At 38.4% G+C, this 20,135-nt stretch overlaps 1 protein-coding gene across 1 annotated transcript in view; it reads right to left on the bottom strand.

Moving 5' to 3' along the window:
* Window positions 1–1,055: 1,055 nt before the first annotated feature.
* The window catches only part of PPIG (peptidylprolyl isomerase G), a 32,996-nt gene continuing 13,916 nt past the window's right edge, over window positions 1,056–20,135 (bottom strand). The window contains exons 7-13 of the mRNA XM_070731706.1: window positions 17,152–17,181; window positions 16,910–17,049; window positions 16,347–16,551; window positions 13,959–14,129; window positions 4,825–4,909; window positions 2,784–2,920; window positions 1,056–2,290 (exon numbers count right to left, since the gene is read on the bottom strand). Of these exons, the coding sequence (XP_070587807.1) occupies window positions 1,213–2,290; window positions 2,784–2,920; window positions 4,825–4,909; window positions 13,959–14,129; window positions 16,347–16,551; window positions 16,910–17,049; window positions 17,152–17,181 (1,846 nt within the window). The 3' untranslated portion in view covers window positions 1,056–1,212. The remainder of the gene's footprint in view (window positions 2,291–2,783; window positions 2,921–4,824; window positions 4,910–13,958; window positions 14,130–16,346; window positions 16,552–16,909; window positions 17,050–17,151; window positions 17,182–20,135) is intronic.

Here is a 20,135-nt window from a genome sequence, read left to right as displayed (position 1 = left end):
CTGTGAATGTCTAAGTTTCTGATGGGTGTTGAAATCTAATGAATATATCTAACTTTTATCATTTCTTCTTTACTCTTTGTGGCACTTTTTCTTAACTGTTAGAAAGCAAAATTAGCATATATATAACCTTACTTATTCCTCATTCAACAACAGAAATGTAAGCTACATTGTACATATTTTAAATTTATATTAGAGTGTCCCGGGATGCACTCAGTGGTTCCTTCTTCCTATCAAAAAGGGCTTCCACTCAAGCAACTTGAAGTGGGACAAAATATTCAATTTTTGTCAATTCTCTTAAGCAGCAAATTTTCTATGTGATATTGCATGTTGTTCCAGAAAGCCCCCCAATCTCCAATAGCAGTTTTTCAAAGGGAATTTATGCTGATAGAAAAATGTGGTATATCTACAATAACTAACATTCAGGAAGATTACAAAATTTAGGAACAGATTTCTTCCTTATAAATTCAGTGAAGCCAGATTTTATTTCTTTCTAAAAGAAGTTTTCTCCTTCAAAAAAACTGCAAATTTAGTGAGGAAAAGATAATCAGACAACATATAAAATGCACTCCCAGTTAAGCATGACTTTTCTATAAATTCATTATCAGGACCATATAAAATCAATTATTTCTGAAATAATTGCTTTATAGAAAGTATTTCACTTAGAACAAATAACTGTTCCAAAGATCAAATTGATTAACCTTTTCCTGAAAGGGACAACAATGAAATATAACAGCAATGTAACAATCTGAGTAACATATTCAAACTGGAGAACATTCATTCTCCTTCATTTGAATGTTCTACTTTTATATATGCTGGTTTTGTTTATGAGTTATGCTTCTGAAATGTTAATATAATTTAATATTAACATGTTATCTAAGATTTTAAAAGAATTTGAGTCAAAGATGTTTGTAATTTCAGACCAATCAACCAATTTGCAGTGTGCTTCTAAATTAAAATTAAATTAAACATACAGTATGTTTCTATCAGGTAACATAGAAATAGGATACATAAAATATGAAATATTAAAACATAGCACACCGTTTTACACATAAAACTTGTTTTTCCATTTCAAGTTTATTAAAACTTTAGCAGTACAAATGATCCAGACTGTGGATTATCAAAAAAACCAAACTGAAGTCCACATAAAAAAAAAATGTTCCCCAACATGTCTCTAGAACCTAGAAGCAGAGCGGAAACAATAAGTTCATAAACTCATCCATGCCTGTCTTCATCAGTTCCAGCACTTGATTCATGATCGGATTTTTTATCTTTGCCATGGGCACGATCTCTCTCCTGATATTTTGATTTTTGGTTGATCTCTTTTTCTCTTGAAGAACGAGATCTGTCCCTTTCTTTTTCTTTACTCCTTCGTGAGTATGATCTTTTCGATTCTCTGTCCTTGCTGCTTCTTCTTTTCTTTGAATCAGGACTTCTATCTTGATTTCTGCTGGATTTTTTGCTTTTATTCGTCTCAGAGCTACTGCTGTCATGGCTCTTCGAACGCCTCTTTTTCCCAGTATCTTCCTTTCTGTGAGAACTTTTGTACTCTTGATCCCGATGCCTGTCTTTACTTCGACTTTCTTCCCTCTCAGAGCTATGGGATTCCTTCCGTCTTTTATGGTCTTTCTCTCTGGACCTCTCTGGGGTGCCTCTTCTCTCTCTACTCCTTGATCTTCCTCTTCTTTTCACGTCTTTATCTCTATGTTTGGAATAATCTTTACTTCTGCTGCGGTCTCTTTCTTTACTTCTGGATCTGGCTCGTTTGCCTCTCTCCACACTTCTGCTTCTCTCTCTGGCCTTATTATTGGAACTATGTTTGTTTTTAGACTGCTCACGTTCCCTGCTTTTTGAGTGTTCATGTTTTCCCCTCTCTTTACTTTTGGTATGATTCTGGCTATTGCTTCTAGATCTTCCCCTTTTATTCTTCTCCTTGCTTTTGCTCCGTTCTCTGCTGTGAAAGTCATTATATTTTTCTTTGTCTTTTTCTCTGCTTCTCGATCGCATTTTTTTATCATCATGCTTACCATATTTTGAATCTCTTTCTTTACTTTTGGATCTAGCCTTTTTTTTGGCTTTACTTTTGTTATGTTTGTCCTTATCTTCTTTCTCAGAATTCCTCTTTGTCCCTCTGTCTTTACTGTCTGATTTGGGATCTTTGGGCTGTGTTTCTTTCTCTCCTCTTCTATCTGGACTTTCAGAACCTACTCTGTGGTCAGATATTTTTCTTTCTTTTCCTCTCCCTGGACTTTTTTGATTTGCAGCATCCTTCTTGTTTTCATTCATTTCACTCCTTCAAGACAAGCAAACAAACAAACAAACGAACTTGAACATAAAGCTAATAAAATAATCTCACATCATTATCTGAATTTACATTACAACTGCATGCAGATGCAGGTACGTTTAATGTATCATAGAAAGAAGTATCTCTAAATCAAAACCACAACATACTATTGCAGAATTCTGCTGTATGAGTAAAATGTGATATTACAGAATGAGAAGGCTTCTAAAATTTTCTGTGGAACTATTTCCCATGAGCGGAGAAAGCAAGCACATGTACTTGCCTCTTTCCTCTCTATAATTATTTTAATTTGCATTTAAGCAGGTTTTTTGTTTTGCTTTGTTTTTCTTCTAACAATATACTACATGAGCGAAATGGAAAAATAAATCACTATTTACAGGAGTTTCATTGCTGCACTGATTATTGAGTTACTTATAAAGTGAGATAAAAATGTAATAAATAAGCAAATAGTAGAGCAGTGGCTACCGCTTTGAGTGCATCTTACTTGTCTCCTTTTATCCATCTTTCTCCACTTGATACTCTCATTCTTTGAGCTCTCTGCATTTCTTGTCTCCAATGTGGAGGAGTCTCACTGCGTCTAAAGCGATCCCTCGACCTGGATCTTGAAGGTGTCCGGTACCGCTTTGAATACAGAAGGAAAAGTTAGCTAAAACAAAATGTTGATCCTAATTTATATAGCAACTGTCTTATATTTGATTAAAAAATACATATTTAAAGACATAATAAAACCGCCATCTAATGGATTATTTGGGGATAAGAATTACTTCTCGATTCAATGGTCAAGTGAGATGAATTAACACAATTAATACAGGAAATGTCAATTAATGCTTGTGCAAATAATATAAAAGACATCAAATGTCTAAACTGCCATGGAAAAAATAAACTTTCCTGGTGAAGATCACATCTGATGTAAAATTTTATCAGCTGCACCTAAAGAATTGTGATTTTATTGTATATACAATCATAAAATAAAATTAACTTCATTGTGCAGCTGAATTTTTAATTTTTTAATTTTTTAAAATCTTTTGAATGCTTACTGAAAATAACACAGCAATATAACAATAAGAAAAATATAAAAAGAAAAAAATGCATTGTCCAGAAATAAATGTATTTTTTTAAAATAGGGAGAGATACAAAGTTTTAAATATCCATACTAAATACTTTCCAAATCAATATTTGTACAAATGGAGCTAATCTATTACTAGACTTTATTTATAACTAAGTAGAAATCAATCAGTCTTTAATTAACAGAATCCTTAACTTTTATTGCTGCGTTAATTTTTTAATCAAAGTGATTTCTCACTTTTAAATACCTGCCTTTCAGTTTTCCATTGTCTTGCTATAACAATTTTTGCATCTAACAAAAGGAATTAATTTCTTGTGTTACTGCATCCTGAATTCTGGTATGCAGAATCTATCAAATCTATGGTATTTAACAAATTATATTATCTTCTTTTTGACATTATGTTTTTATAATTCTCATTTGAAAGAAGTCAATTAATAGGTTTACTGTTTAATATTAAAATTACTGGTAGAGTTATGCCATACTTTGACCTCAATTCTAAACATTTGATCCTTGAAACAAAAATAAAATAAAATTGGGTTCCTTGCGAGTAAGGATTATGGCAAAGTCAGGAACTTTTCCTTAGAAATCCTTGTCCTACACAGCTAATGAACACTGATGTGTGTGAGTCTTTCAATGGCACTACATAACAGTTTTGGCAGAAGGCAGTCCATTACTGGAGAATAGAACAATTTAGCAATAAAACATGTGCATACTTGATGGTAAAAGAACCCTCATGGGGAAAATAAAAAAACATGCACTCCAACTTAAGATCAATATTTTGACATAATCTCACCTTGCTGTACAAATCACTATATGCTAACCAATCTGCAAACACATATGGGTAGTCCTCAACTAATGGACACAACTGAGGCAAACATTTCTGTTGCTAAATGAGACATTTGTTAAGTGGGTTTTGTCTCATTTTATGACCTTTCTTGCAAAATCTATTGAGGTAATCATTACAGTTGTTAAGTTAGCAACACTGTTGCCAAGTAAATATGGCTTCCCAATTGATTTTGCTTGTCCAAAAGTTGCAAGAGGGGATCAAAGGACCTGGGACACCGCAACCAACCACTACCATCATAAATTTGTGTCAGTTGCAAAAAAATCTGAATTTTGATCACATGACCATGGAGATGCTGCAATGTGCAACGGTCGTAAATATGAAAAGTATTCATTTTTTTCAGTGCCATTGTAACTTTGAACAGTCACTAGGTGAACTGTTGTAAGTTGAGGACTACCTTTCATTATGGCTTAGTATCTTTATTTATTTATTTATTTATTGGACTTGTATGCAAGTTAGCATGATACATAAATGCAAAATGCTGCATTTTGTTTGCTAGGTCTGCTAGCTTTGAGATGAATACACAGATAGAGAGACAGACATATATCACACAACTATATAATAGTTTATTAGAAGCCAAAGATCAAAGAAATCAAATTGCAAAACCAAACATACCCTTGGTCCCCTTCCTTTTATTTTTCGTCCTGATCTTGTCACCAACAACCTTCTCTGATATGATGTTTGACAATTTGATAGATTGCTAGAAATCAAGAAAAGAAAAAACAAACTGTTATTTAACCATGATTTATCAGTTTCTTCTACAATCATGTACTTCTAAAGCTCACAAGCCACCCACACTATGCTAAACATTTTCTTCATAAAAAGGAATTCAAATATTGAGTGGTGAGGTGAAATAATAGTAGTAATAATAGTGAATTGTAAGAGTGTTAATCCAGCAACACCAACTAAAATGCAATCAATGAACAAAATACAAATAACAATAAGATATAACAAGGCACTTTTCTTACATTACATAAAGATGACTGTTCAACATCACGCAAATGCAAAATTAACTGAAAATAGTTAATTTAAATAATAAAAATATTGTTTGTTCTTCCCTTGTTGAATGTTTATTATCAGGAAATAAATCCTACTAAAAGCAATGTATAGTAAAGATGCTAAAATCTGTGTTAGTAATTATTTTAATTAAGGGTTTAAAAGCTATTTATTATTATTATTATCATCATCATCATAATTATTATCATTATCATTATTATTATTTATTAGATTTGTAAGTCACCCTTCTCCGAAGATTCGGGTGGCTATGTTGCTTTATTGTGTATTTTTAATGTGTTTTGAGGAAATTATTGTTTTTTAAACTATACATATATTTGTTCTGAGAAAAGTACCTCAAAGATTTTCAAAAGAAACAAATTTATAATTATTTTAAATCATTGTCTATATGCAGGAATACAAGTTAACATACGGTTTACACATATCACAATTCTGAAGTTACTATGTCAGTCTCAAATACATATTAAACTTTACTTTCCCCAAAGGTTAAGTTCAACCCAGTTAACATATTGTTGTTTATTCACCCATTAAGATATAGTCTTAGCTAAAGTGGGCTGATTTTTAATATGAAGTAAATCTGTGTGTGTCACTGCAGACTCCCTAGGACCAAATATTTTTATATGGCTTATTTTTTAACTCTGGTCTGTGGATATCCTAGGATAGTGATGGCGAACCTATGGTACACGTGCCACAGGTGGCATGTGGAGCAATATTTGAGGGCACGTGAGGCGTTGTCAGCTCCAGCATGCATACACATGCTGGCCAGCTTATTTTTGGCCTTCTTTTCGACCGTTTTCACTCTCCCCAGGATTCAGGAAACCCTCCAGAAGCCTGGGGATGCCGAAAGATTGCCCAACAAGAAGTTCTCTTGTCTGCTCACTCCCAGCTTCCTTTTTGCTGTTAGAGGTCTTCAGGAACTTCTTCGGCTTTGAAAAGTTGCAGCCAAGCCGCCCATACTTCGGCCCATTTCTTCTACAGCCTGCAAGGTTTTTCTGAAGGCCTCTGCAGCCAATAACACAGCTCCAGATCAACCCAGAGCTCTGTTATCGGCTAGAAAGGCCTTCAGGAAAGGCCTTCAGGAAAGGCCTCCGCAGCCAATAACAGAGCTCCGTATCGAACCCGAGTTCTGTTATTGGCTACAGATTCTTCAGGAAAGGCCTCTGCAGCCGATAACAGAGCTCCAGATTGATCCAATTTAAACAAATTGTTGGTTTTCCATATAGTTATATTGCTCTATTTCTGGGATGGTGCACCTATGGCACACGTGCCACAGGTGGTATGCAGAGCCATATACGTGATACTTTGCCCTATTGGGCGTGTTGGCCAGCTGATTTTTGGCCTTGCTGTTTTTTGCACTCCAGAGAGTTCAAGGAAGCTTCCTGAAGCCCCAGAGTGTGAATAACAACCCAACGGACAAACCGGAAGTTCAGAAAATGCACTTCCAGTTTGTCTGTTGTGCTGGTTTTCACACTATGGGGCTTCAGAAAGCTTCCCTGAACCTTCCAGAGTGCAAAAAACAGCACAACTGGGAAGCATCAAGCCCAGACAAGATAACATCTTCTTGCTTGAAAGCTTGTGCTGACTAATTGTCCCCCATCTTCACCGTATCTTTAATAAATCGTCAGAGATATGCCATGTTCCTTCTTGCTTCAAATGTTCTACTATCATCTCAGTGCCAAAGAAACCTTTCATCAACAACTGAATGACTACAGACCAGTTGCTCTGACATCCGGGGTTATGAAAACCTTTGAAAGGCTAGTGATGGCTCATCTGAAAACCATCATAGATCCACTGTTAGATCCCTTGCAATTTGCTTACAGAGCAAATAGATTGTCAGATGATGCTGTCAATATGGCTCTCCACTACATCTTACAACATAATGCATCTCCAAAGATCTATGCAAAGGTCTTTTTTGTAGATTTGAGCTTGGAATTCAATACAATCATTCTGGATATTTTTCTAACTAAACGAAATCAGTTAGCTATGCCTGACCACTCTTGTAAGTGGATCATAAGCTTTCTAACAGACAGGAAGCAGCAGGTGAACTAGGCAGAATCACATCAGATATTTATACACTTTGCACAGGAGCCCCCCTCCCCCAGTGCTGTATGTTCTCTCCACTTCTCTTCTCTCTGTATACCAATGAATGCATCTCAAAGGATCCCTCTGTTAAAGTACTGAAGTTTGCAGATGATACAATAGTGATTGGTCTCATTTAAGACAATGGTGAATCTGCATCAAACGGGAGGTTGAACAATTAGTCTTGTGATGCAGCCGGAACAGTCTTGAACTGAACATTCAAAACTGTTGAAATGATAAAACAAATGGCGCTGATGTTCCTTGATGCACAGGTTTTTGATAACATGAACTGGCAATTTATAACAATGCAATTACAGACTATGGACTTTGGGGGAAGATGCTTGATTTTTAAGTTTAATTTTTAAAATAATTTTAAATTCATTATCACTATTAATTGGACCTAGAAATGTTTACATATTGTATTTTTGTTATTGAGATGTTGTGAGCATAGTTCCCTGTAAGCTGCGCAGCGCGCTATAGCGCAGGCAAATTTTAAGGACAGCGCAGAGTTTTCCAAGCTGGCGCGGAGCGGGTTTCTCCCCGACCGACAGCTGATCCGCCCCTCCCAAGCTGTTGGTGGGAGAGAAAGCCCCGGCTTCCTGGGCTCTGCCGTCGGCCGCGCCCATCTCCTCCCACGCCCTTCCGCTTCCCTTCGGTGTCGGAGGAGGCGTTGGCCTCCTTCCCAGCCGCCGTGCTGGGAGCTGCCCCCTGGAGCCAGGGGCAACGGGCCCAGAATCGGCCTCCTCCCCCACGCCGTGCAGGCCAGCAAATCGTCAAGGCTTCTGAGGTGAGCTGCGTGGCGGCAGCGGGAGGCAGAGCCAAGGGGAGGGCATGCCGGCCAGCAAAGCCGGCTTTCCGGGAAAGCAGTGTGCTTTTCAAATGCGCTGCTTTCCTGCACCTCTTTCCTGGGCAGGGGGGGGAGAAGGTGGCCGCCTCCCCACCCTGCCCAGGTAAAAGGTGTAGGAAAGCAGCGCATTTGAAAAGCGCACTGCTTTCCCGGAAAGTCGGCTTTGCTGGCCAGCACAGGGCTTGAACCCTGCACCCGTCAGCAAAGCTGGCTGCCCGCCAGCCCGATGTCTGTCCGTGTGTGTGGGGCCCCCCGAATGTGCCAGCCTGATGTCCATCCATGTGTGTGTGGGGGTGAATCCACCATCCACGCCACCAGCCTGATGTCCGTGCGTGCGGGGGGGAGGAGCCAATCCGCCAGCCACGCCGCCAGCCTGATGTCCGTCCGTGCAGGGGGGGACGAATCCGCCAGCCACGCCGCCAGCCTGATGTCCGTCCGTGCAGGGGGGGGGGGACGAATCCGCCAGCCACGCCGCCAGCCTGATGTCCGTCCGTGCAGGGGGGGGGGACGAATCCGCCAGCCACGCTGCCAGCCTGATGTCCGTCTGAGCGGGGAGTGTGTGAATCCGCCGGCCACGCCGCCAGCCTGATGTCCGTCCGTGCGGGGCGAATCCGCCAGCCACACCGCCAGCCTGATATCCGTCCGTACGGACATTGGGCTGGTGGGGTGGCCGGCGGATTGCTCCCCCCTAGCATGTACGGACATCGGGCTGGCGGCTGGCAGCCAGCTTTGCTGACGCCGGCCAGCAAAGCTGGCTTTCTGTGAAAGCAGCGCGCTTTTCAAATTCGCTGCTTTTCTGTGCGAGTCCCGCAGGCAGCCCAGCCGGGCGGCGGAGGAGACCGAGGCGGAGTGGGGCTCCATGAGGCGAGCGGGCCTCGGCACGGCCTCAGCGAGGCGAGTGAGTCCTATAGAAGTGTTTGTGCCACGCCAGCCCGAATTTGAAAAGTGCGTTGTTTTCCCGGAAAGCCAGCTTTGCTGACGCCGGCCAGCAAAGCTGGCTTTCTGTGAAAGCAGCGCGCTTTTCAAATTCGCTGCTTTTCTGTGCGAGTCCCGCAGGCAGCCCAGCCGGGCGGCGGAGGAGGCCGAGGCGGAGTGGGGCTCCATGAGGCGAGCGGGCCTCGGCACGGCCTCAGCGAGGCGAGTGAGTCCTATAGAAGTGTTTGTGCCACGCCAGCCCGAATTTGAAAAGTGCGTTGTTTTCCCGGAAAGCCAGCTTTGCTGACGCCGGCCAGCAAAGCTGGCTTTCTGTGAAAGCAGCGCGCTTTTCAAATTCGCTGCTTTTCTGTGCGAGTCCCGCAGGCAGCCCAGCCGGGCGGCGGAGGAGGCCGAGGCGGAGTGGGGCTCCATGAGGCGAGCGGGCCTCGGCACGGCCTCAGCGAGGCGAGTGAGTCCTATAGAAGTGTTTGTGCCACGCCAGCCCGAATTTGAAAAGTGCGCTGTTTTCCCGGAAAGCCAGCTTTGCTGGCCGGCGTCAGCAAAGCTGGCTGCCCACCACCAACCCGATGTCTGTACGTGCTGGGGGGGGGGCAATCCGCCGGTCACCCCGCCAGCCCAATGTCCGTACGTGCAGGGGGGGGCGAATCCGCCGGCACTGCCGCCAGCCCGATGTCTATCCATGTGGGGGGAGGCGCGAATCCGCCGGCCACGCCACCAGCCTGATGTTCGTCCGTGCGGGGTGTCTGTGTGAATCCACCGCCCATGCCACCAACTCGATGACAAAGAGGGAATGAAAGAGGGAGAGAAAGAAAGAGAGAGATATAAAGGATAGAGAGAAAGAGGGAATGAAGGAGGGAGAGAAAGAGAGATGTATAAAGGATAGAGAGAGAGGGAGGGAGAGAAAGGAAAGAGAGAGAAAAGGAGGGAGAGATAGAGGGAATGAAGAAGGAAGAGAAACAAAGAAAGAGTGAGAGATATAAAGGATAGAAAGAGGGAGGGAGGGAGAGAAAGCGAGGGAGGGAGAGGAGGGAGAGAAAGAAAGAAAGAGAGAGATATAAATGATAGAGAGAAAGAGGGAGGAAGAGAAAGGAAAGAGAGAAAAAGAGGGCGAGAAAGAGGGAATGGAGGAAGAGAAAGAAAGAAAGAAAGAGTGAGAGATATAAAGGATAGAGAGAAGGAGGGAGGGAGAGAAAGGAAAGAGAGAAAAGGAGGGAGAGAAAGAGGGAATGAAGGAGGAAGAGAAAGAAAGAGTGAGAGCTATAAAGGATAGAGAGAAAGGGAGGGAGGGAAAGACAAAGAGGGAATGAAGGAGGGAGAGAAAGAAAGAGTGACAGATAGAAAGGATAGAGAGAAAGAGGGAGGGAGAGAAAGGGAGGGAGAAAAAGAGGGAATGATGGAGGGAGAAAGAAAGAGACATATATAAAGGATAGAGAGGAAGAGGGAGGGAGAGAATGGAAAGAGAAAGGGAGGGAGAGAAAGGAAAGAGATGAGAGAGGAAGGAGGAAAGAGAAAGGAGGGGGAGCGAATTATGGATGTCAGAACTCGCGTACGCCTGATAGTGTGCGCTCACACTTTATTTATTTATTTATTTATTTAGACTTCTATGCCGCCCAGTCCCAAAAGGACTGCTGCTCAGACACTATACCTTTCTGCCCACACCGGGAAAAAATTAGAGGGAACACTGGTTGTGAGCCGCCTGAAGTCCACAGAGAGGGGCGGCTTATAAGTCCAACTAGTAAGTAAGTAAGTAAGTAAGTAAGTAAGTAAGTAAGTAAGTAAGTAAGTAAGTAAATAAATTCACAAATATGATTAAAACAATTTATCACAAACAATTAGTAAAGATTATGGTAAATGGAGATATGACAGAGAAGTTTAATATTATGAAAGGTACAAGGCAGGAATGTCATCTATCATTATTTGTTTTGGCATTAGAGGTATTAAATAGAAACATAAGACAAAAGGAAGAGATAAAGGGTATGAGAATTAAGAAAGAATATAAATTACTGTTATTTGCAGATGATTTAGTGTTTATTTTTGAGGAATCACAAGAAATAGGGGCAAAACTAATAGAACAAATAGAAGAATATGGAGAAGTGGCAGGGTTGAAAATTAACAACGACAAAATGAAAACATGGAAAAAAACATGGTAAAAAACATTACAGAGAAACAGAAAAATTAGATATTCAGATTAATAAAAAGGTAAGATATTTAGGAATTTATCTAACAGCAAGATGTGTAACGATTAAGGAAGATAATTATTACGAATTGAAAAGACTTATTGAGAAAGACTTGAAGATATGGAAGAACTTACAATTATTATTAATGGAAAGAATAGCAATAATTAAGATGATATATTACCAAGATTGCTGTTTTTATTCCAAACAATAAAATTACAGAAAAAATATTTTGAAAATCTTAATAAAAGAATAGATAAATTTATATGGCAAAGGGGAAAAGTGAGAATTAACATAAAAATGTTACAAGATGCAAGCATCAGAGGGTTTGGATTACGAAACTGGGAATTATATTATCAGGCAGCAACATTATCATGGATGAAAGAATAGATTGTACTAAGAAATACAAGGTTATTGACATTGAAGGGATATGATTTGCAACTGGATTGGCATGCTTTCTTATGGGTATGGGAAGAATAAGATATACGGTTTTTTTTCAAAGACTTTATATAAGAAATGCTTTATTAGTAGTATGGGAGAAAGTTAGACATATTACTTGAAAATACCAATGTGGCTTTCAACAATGGAAACATTAATACAGCCAAACATTATCAATATGGGAAATATCATTAGATATATAGATATTTTATCAGAAAAGGGGGAATTGAAAAATAAACAAGAATTAGAAGAACAAGGGATTGGTATGGTTTAATATACACAATTGCAAATACAATCAAGATATGAAAAAGATACTAAGTTTTATGGTTTTTATTTGGGGATGACAGAATTGGATGAGATACTCACAGAAACAGAAGAGCGAATGATTAAAAAATTGTATAGTTACTTTGTATTAAATTAGAAAAACAACTAAAACAATAATAACATGGGCAAAAAAACTTTAGATACACAACAGAGCTAGATAAATGGCAGCAACTACGGGAAAGAAATTTTATATTAACAATGGCAACAGCATATAAAGAGAACTTGTATAAAATGTTTTATATATGGCATATGTCACTGGAAAGACTGGCAAAAATGTTTAATGATAAATCAACTAAATGTTGGAAATGCCACCAGATACCAGGATCGTATTATCATATGTGGTGGATATGTGCAGAAGCAAGAAACTACTGGGCAAAAATCGAATATGGTTAGAGATGATGACGCAGAAACATATTGATTTAAAACTGGAGCTAGTTTTGTTGGGTATTTTATCAGATAAATTTATTAAAGAAAATGTGTTTTTGATTATTCATGTTATAACTGCAGCTAGAACTGTATTTGCACAAAATTGGAAAGCAGAAAAAATTTCTCAGAGTGTCCAGGGGGAAAGCATTTTGAAATTCCCTGATATTTCCCTGACATTTCCCTTTAACTTGCAATCTAGCTAAGGCACGGTCGTAGATGATGTCATACCAAATGGCTAAGCCATGGAGAAATATCGGTAGCTGAGGAAGCAAGTTGTTGCCACAGTTATGCTCATTTTTGCTTGACTCTGCCAGGCAGCACGATCCGTTTCCCCTGATTTATTCTGGTTTTTTTCCACGAATTCCCTGATAATTCCCTGATATTTTCTGAACTGCCGATTTCCCTGATAATTCCCTGATTTCCCTGTTTTCCAGATTTGCTGGATACCCTGTTTCTACAGAGGGAGAGGCAATTTAGAAAGTATTAGAATGTACAGAAACGAATAGATTAATATTGGCAATTAAAGGGAAGGAAGAATCAGAATATTATAACATATGGGGCTGTTTTTAATCACTGGATAGAAAATGAATAGGGACAAAAAGTGGTACAAAACTAAATAAATTGGGTAGGAAAATGTTTTAATAAGAGTTGTTAAATTAAAATGTAAAAGTAGAAGAGACAACAAAGAATGTTCTTTCTGCGCCAACACAGAAAGATCAGGCTGCCCAAGGAGCTGCTGATAACAGTTCTACACAGGAATTACCGAGTCTGTCATCTGCACCTCTTTAACTATTGGTTTGGATGTGCAACCAATGAAGACAGACACAAGCTTCAATGGATACACAGAACTGCAGAAAAAACAATTGCTACCAATCTGCCTTCCATTGAGGACCTGTATACTGCACGATCCAGGATGCGAGGGCCGTGAAAATATTTACAGACCCCTCGCATCCTGGACATAAACTGTTTCAACTTCTACCCTCAAAGCAATGCTATAAGAGCACTGCGTGTCAGAACAACTAGACACAAGGAGAGTTCCCCCCTCATAATGCTATCACTCTGCTAAACAACTAATTCCCACAACACTGACAAATTATTTACTAAGACCATATTACTATTATTCTTCCCATCTTCCTTATTCCCTACCTCCTTATCGTCTTATGGCTATAACTTTGTTGCTTGTATTTTACAATTTATATTGTTTACTGAGTATTCTAGTATGATTTATGCTCATTGCTTATTTAGTATCCATGACTATCGCTAAGTGTCATATGATGAATGTATTTTTACAATGATTATAATGATCCATCACTATTGTTGTATGTATACTGAGAAATGCACAGAAATGACAAATTGATTGTGTATTTAATCACACTTGGACAATAATGAATTCTAATTCTGTCATTATTTTTCCACTATATTATTGTGCTTTATATTATATTTTATTATTATTATTATATAGTTATTTTAATATACTACTGTATTGGTAAATACTTTTTTAAAAAACTTACCTTTCCCTTTCTTTTTCTCTATTCTTTGTCTCTTTTTCTTTTTCATCTACTTTGGGAGGACTTTTCCTCATCAAAAATCTGTTTTCTGGAACAGGAGGAATCTCTTCTGGACGGACTGTAGAAAGTGGCTGTTGCAATTCAGGATTTTCTATTTCAGTTTCACTAGCTGAGCTTAAATTTATAAAACAAGAGAAAATATTTATCTGTATTTTTAGAATACTGTGTTAAGTTTTCAGATGCCAAACGCATTTTAAATTTACTATATTTTAGAAATTGGAAAGTGGCAAAATATTTAATATTTTAATTTGAATTGTGCTGGTTTTTCTTCTGCCTTGCTGGTTCTAACGACGTAGTTGAAGATGAGGACCTGCTTTTTTTGGCTTTTTTACTAACATAGCAATTTTAAAAAGCACTATTGTAAATTACTGAACAAAAGAAATTAACACATTTAATCATGCTTATGGAGTTTCTGAGCTGCTTCAGTGGAAATGGATCCACACTACAGAAAGTATCCAGGTTGTGACCCTCCAGCTTACAAACAACCCCTTGTTACAAACAAGCTACCTGCAGTACTCAAAAGGGCAGATGGCCAGGCAGCAATGAGATCCAACTTATCTCACATCTCTCTGGTAACATCTTTCTGCTAACTGAAAAGTCTCTGAAGCCTTGCAGTATCTCCACGAGCATTCGTTTTTAATATATTGCACAGTCTATTTTCACTGGTTTCTGAAAGCACTGCATAGCTCAAGAAAGAATGTTGTCTGTCATTTTGAGTCATGTCACAGTCCAGTTTTTCTCTCCAACTCAAATGGCAAACAGTACTTTACTCCCATGAACTAAAAGATTGCTGGAGTGCACAATGTCTATTTAATTTAAGCATCTCAAAGTAATGCATTATTTTTAATATACAGGTAGTCCTCGGCTTATGACCGACAATTCTGTTGTTAAGTAAGACATTTGTTAAGTGAACTTTGCCCCATTTTATAACCTTTGTTGCAACCTTTATGCAACCTATTGTTGTAAGTCGCCCTGAGTCCTTCGGGATTGGGCAGCATAGAAGTCGAATAAATAAACAAACCAACAAACAAACAGTTGTTAAGTGAATCTGGCTTCACTGATTTTTCTTGTCAGGTCTCAAAAAGTCATTACGTGACCTTGGGACACAGCAATGGTCATAAATATGAACTAGTTGCCAAGCATCTGAAGTTTGATCACATGATCATAGGGATGCTTGAAAGGTCGTACTGAAAAATGATCATAAGCCACTTTTTTCAGCGCAGTTGTAACTTTGAACGATCATTAAATGAAGTGTTGTAAATCAAAATTATTTGTACTGCACTGCCTGTTTTCAGCAGCTTCTAAAAAAATGTGCATGGATTCAACAGTTCCTCAGCTTGTAGAAGACTGCCATTTGCCATTTTGAATTGCACTGAGCCTCTGTTTTTGTTACAGAGTAAGAAAAACATGTGACTAAATAGCTTGTTCTAGATTACGTACAAATGGAGTTAAAGGTAATTTAGGAATGGGATTCATCCAAAAATATATTTAAAATCATTATAATTTTAGATACATAAGAAATGTTTGATTAAAAGCTCTTCTCTATAGACTCAAGGCGGCTTACAAAACAAGAAATACAAGTAGAACACATCAGAAAACCAAATGTTAAAACTCATCTAAATCTAAACTAAAGGCCAGGAGGGTGAGGGTGGTATGAATCTCTGGGGGGAGTTGATTCCAAAGGGCCGGGGCTGCCACAGAGAAGGCTCTACCCCCTAGGTCCCACCAGGCACCATTGCTTAGCTGATAGGACCTGGATAAGGCCAACAATTGGGACCTGACTGGTCGTTGGGATTCATGAGGCAGGAGACGGTCACGTAAGTAACCTGGTCCTAAGCCATGTAGGGCTTTATAAATCAGCACTTTAAATTGCGTTTCGTGACCGATCGCAGCTTGTGGAGTGTGGGTTTACCTTGGAAGGCCCATAACGGCTTGTACAGCTGCATTTTTCACTAATTGCAGTCTCCGAACGTTCTTTACAGGTAGCCCCACATAGAGGGCATTGCAGTAATCAAACCTCAAGGTGATGAGGGCATGAGTGACTGTGAGAAGAGACTTCCTGTCCAAATAGGGCCACAACTGGTGCACCAGGTGAACCTATGCAAATTCCCCCCTTGCCATAGCCAAGAGGTGGTATTCTAAGCTCAGCTAGGAGGACTCCCAAGTTGTGGACTCTCCCTGAGGGGGTCAGAAGTCTCCCACTCCCAGGGTAATGGACGGGCAGATGGGATTGTCCTTGTTAACATCCACCCATTTGTTACAATAATAGCACAGGAAGAAAAATGTTTTAAAGCATTCTCAAAAATCTTCTCCTTTCTCAATGTACCGTACCTCTTTTTGCTTTTTTTCCTCTTTTTCTTTTCTTTCTTATGTTTCTTAGAGGTTTTTTTGTGTTTCTTTTTCTTTTTCTTTGTTTTTTCTTCAGCAGCACTGTCAGATTCACTTGACGAATCAGAAGACGATTTTGAATCACTTGAACTTTCTGAATCACTAGATGAGGATGACGACTTGCGTCTTTTCTTCTCTTCCTTCTTGGCTTTAAATGAAACCAACAGAAAAACATTTACCGCCTAAGTGTCAAAAAATATTATTTTCCTATTTTCTCCAGTTTTTCCTTTAATTTCCGAATATTAAAGCAAATAAATAAAAGTTATTTCCCAAGCATAATTTTTCACATGAACATGCTAATTATTAAGAAATTTGTTTTAACTGTAATCAGACTTGCAACTGTATCAACTTCATGCAGAAAGAGTCTAAAGATTCTTAATAAACAATTTTAATAATTATCCTTACTGGGGTTTAAAGCATTAAAATAAGTCAAACAATTTCTACAAAAGGTAATTGGAAAACAAAACATTAAAGCTGACTGTTTTAAAAAGGTATTTTAATTTTACCTTTAGATTTTTGAATTAGTTCTCCACAGCTCATTATTCGCACTTCTGCATATGGTTTACTAGAAGCATCAGTCTTCTGATTTTCTATTTCTCTTACAACTTCTTGCCCCGAAATTACTTGTCCAAAAACAACATGATATCTAAATGAGTGAAGCATAATTTTCATAAATGACTGACAATTCTATCCCATTGAAGAATTCAACAGAATTTTCCACTTATAAGTAATAGACAAAAATACATACCCATCAAGATGAGGAGTAGGCTTAGTTGTTCTATAGATGACACCGGGGGCAAGAATTTAATAAAAAAAGGATAATATTAGTATCGAGTTGAGAGGGGTAGAGAACACAAATTTGGTATATTGTAACAGAAATGACAAATATGAACAAAACACATTAAATATTAAACAGCACGTGTCAATACATTAAAATTTATATACAGTTCTGATTATTTCTGTAACCATACCTAAAATTCAAAAAATATGTCTAAACAAATATATTCCATATAGCCTAATTCTGACTGAGATAGTATACTTTTGACAGCACTACACTATATATGACATGAATATTCAGAATATTCTGTGTGAGTAACATTTTTATATGGAGACACTTTCAATAACCTGAGCCATTATTTTTGCAATACAGTTTAGACTCAGGTTCTTTTGTCAACCAGGCCCTAGCTATTTCTTATTAATAAAAGATGCTATGTAATTCAGTTTCAATAGTACAATACTACTGAAGCATTTGGTCTTGTACCAATTTATCCGTTCTGCAAACCTCTTTAAACTTCTTTACCACTAAGCAAATAGTGTACATTCATTATTGAAGAGGCAGTTTCTGCTTAATATAAAATTGAAACAAAAGAAGAAATTTTTTTGAAGACACTACAATCCTCAATATTTTATTATTCAACCAATAATTTTAATTATTTGCAACTGGTAAACTTGTGGCCACACTGGGAACTTATTAAATATTTAATATTTTTTAAAATGTTCTTTTTATTTGTTCTAAAATGCCGTTACTTCATTCCCTCGGATGAGATGGATGCTTTTCTTCCTACTCCTGAGCAGACATTAAAGACTTATCAAGGAGTCGTTCCCATTAGCCTGTTAAAACTTCCGACTATACAGGGGAAATCTAATAAACACAGATGTGTCCTTTATTTCATGAACAGAATTGTTAAAATAGTATCTTCTGTTATGTCTGGAATATTCAACAATACTGCTTGTAAATAAATGTTAACTTGCTCTGACAATCAAATAAATATGTACATAAGCATTATCCACTTTCAGCTACAGTATCACTATTTAGCCCTAAAAATCTCAGTCATTACACATTAAATGATTTTTTGTTACTGCAGGCACTGATTAGGTTGCAACCATTTAGCACTTACAAAGTTAGAACACTCTACATATAGCTCTGTTTTTGAAATATAAAATTGTAATAGCTGTCCCTATTTCATGGGAGATTTTGATTCTAAGAGCCGTGATGACAAACCCGTGGCACGCAGAGCCCTCTCTGTAGCATGTGTGCTATTGCCAACTGATCTTCTGGTTTCTGGCATGCAGATGTGCACTGGCCAGCTGGTTTTTGCAGGTGCTGGAGGACCAGAAAACAGCCAAAACCCAAATCATTTCTGGGCCTTTTTTCTCAGCTGCTTTATGGGCCCTTGTCAGGCCATTTCCAGGTGTTTTAAAGTTGTTTTTCAGACAGTTTTCAATCCAAAAACAGCCTGAAAAAAGTGTCAGAAACTGCCAAAAACCAGACCATTTTTCAGACTGGTTCTGGGCTTTTCTACAGGCCATATTCCAAACTGTTTTTGGGGCGTTTTCAGGTTGAAAATTCCCCAGAAAATGGCCCCAAAACAGGCATGTGCATGCCAGCCAGCTGGTCCTGAGGTTTCTGGTGTTCTGGCATGCGCACATGCACACATATTCTGGTTTGGGCACGCGGGTACTGAAAAGGTTTGCCATCATGGTAATAGAGTATGGCTATTTGTAAGTCTATTTATTACTATTTATTGGAACAGAATACAACAGATAGATACACCATTTAACTCTGAGTGAGCCCTGCTCTAATTACAGGCATAAGGCACGTGAGGCTGCTTTGATGTGAGTTTGACACCGTTGCATTAGAGGGAATTACACTTATAGTTCTTTGTAAGTAGCAGAAGAAACATAGTAAAGAAACTGAAGTAGTACAAAAAAAATCAAACAAACATAAGGACAAATTTACTACTGTATTACCTATATTCTCACACTAGCAACAACTAAGTGCTTTATGGCATTTTGCATTATATACTAAACTTTCGTGAGTTTTACCTAAAATGTGCTGTTAATAATTGTATGGAAGAGACTCAATGGTTAGTTGCAAATTGAAGGAAATACTATGCTGAGATTTCATGGAAGGCCTATTAATATACTTATTGCTTCTGATTTTTCTCTCCCTCAGAATTATAATAGATTTACTAGTGTGTGTTTTGATCTGCTTCTGATGTTAAATACCAGGATGATTAAAATTCTCTCTCTCATCCTTAGATGTTTTTGGTAGGAATTCTGACCTGCCATATAAGGATTGTGAAGGATTAATCTCTTCAGAGGTGCTCTCCTGTTCAGTACCCTAGCAGATTATAAAGTAAAGGAGTATTTTTATAGATTAGATTCTTCAATCTCGTACTTCCATCATCCTTTACTAGAGGATGCAGAGCTGTTTGGAAATTATGGAAGTTGTAAGAATCTGAGGATCAAAAGTTCAGGAAGTCCGTGCCCATTTTTCAGGCTCAACACATGGACCCAGTAATAGACTAAATGAGTTTAGTTTAGACAAAATGCAGTATATGTAGCACATTATTTTGTTACAAGGGAATGACAATCAACTTGTTTTAGACAAAAAAAATCTCTCTTGACAGATCAAAACTGGAAAGTGCTTGTTTATTCACATTTTGTCAGAGCTATAATAATTTGCTGTGGCATGAAATATGTTTTACAAGTTTAGATTAGTAGGTTAATTATGACCCAACTGGAATAGAAATACAGTGGCTTCATTAGCCCATGCTCTGATATCCCTTCATTTAGACTGGTCAATGAATGCATGTGCCTTCACTGCCTCTTCGGTCTGTGTCAAATGTCGGTCCCATATAAAGCAGTAGAGATTGCTTATGAATTACAGAGAAATATATTTCAGTCGGTATCATTATCCCAAACCATGGTATTATTATTAAAGTTTCC

The sequence above is a fragment of the Erythrolamprus reginae genome, chromosome 1 (genome assembly GCF_031021105.1).
Source record: "Erythrolamprus reginae isolate rEryReg1 chromosome 1, rEryReg1.hap1, whole genome shotgun sequence".
NCBI classification, from domain to species: Eukaryota; Metazoa; Chordata; class Lepidosauria; order Squamata; family Dipsadidae; genus Erythrolamprus; species Erythrolamprus reginae.
Note: the sequence above shows the minus strand (reverse complement) of the source record. Positions and strands in the feature narration are given on the sequence as shown.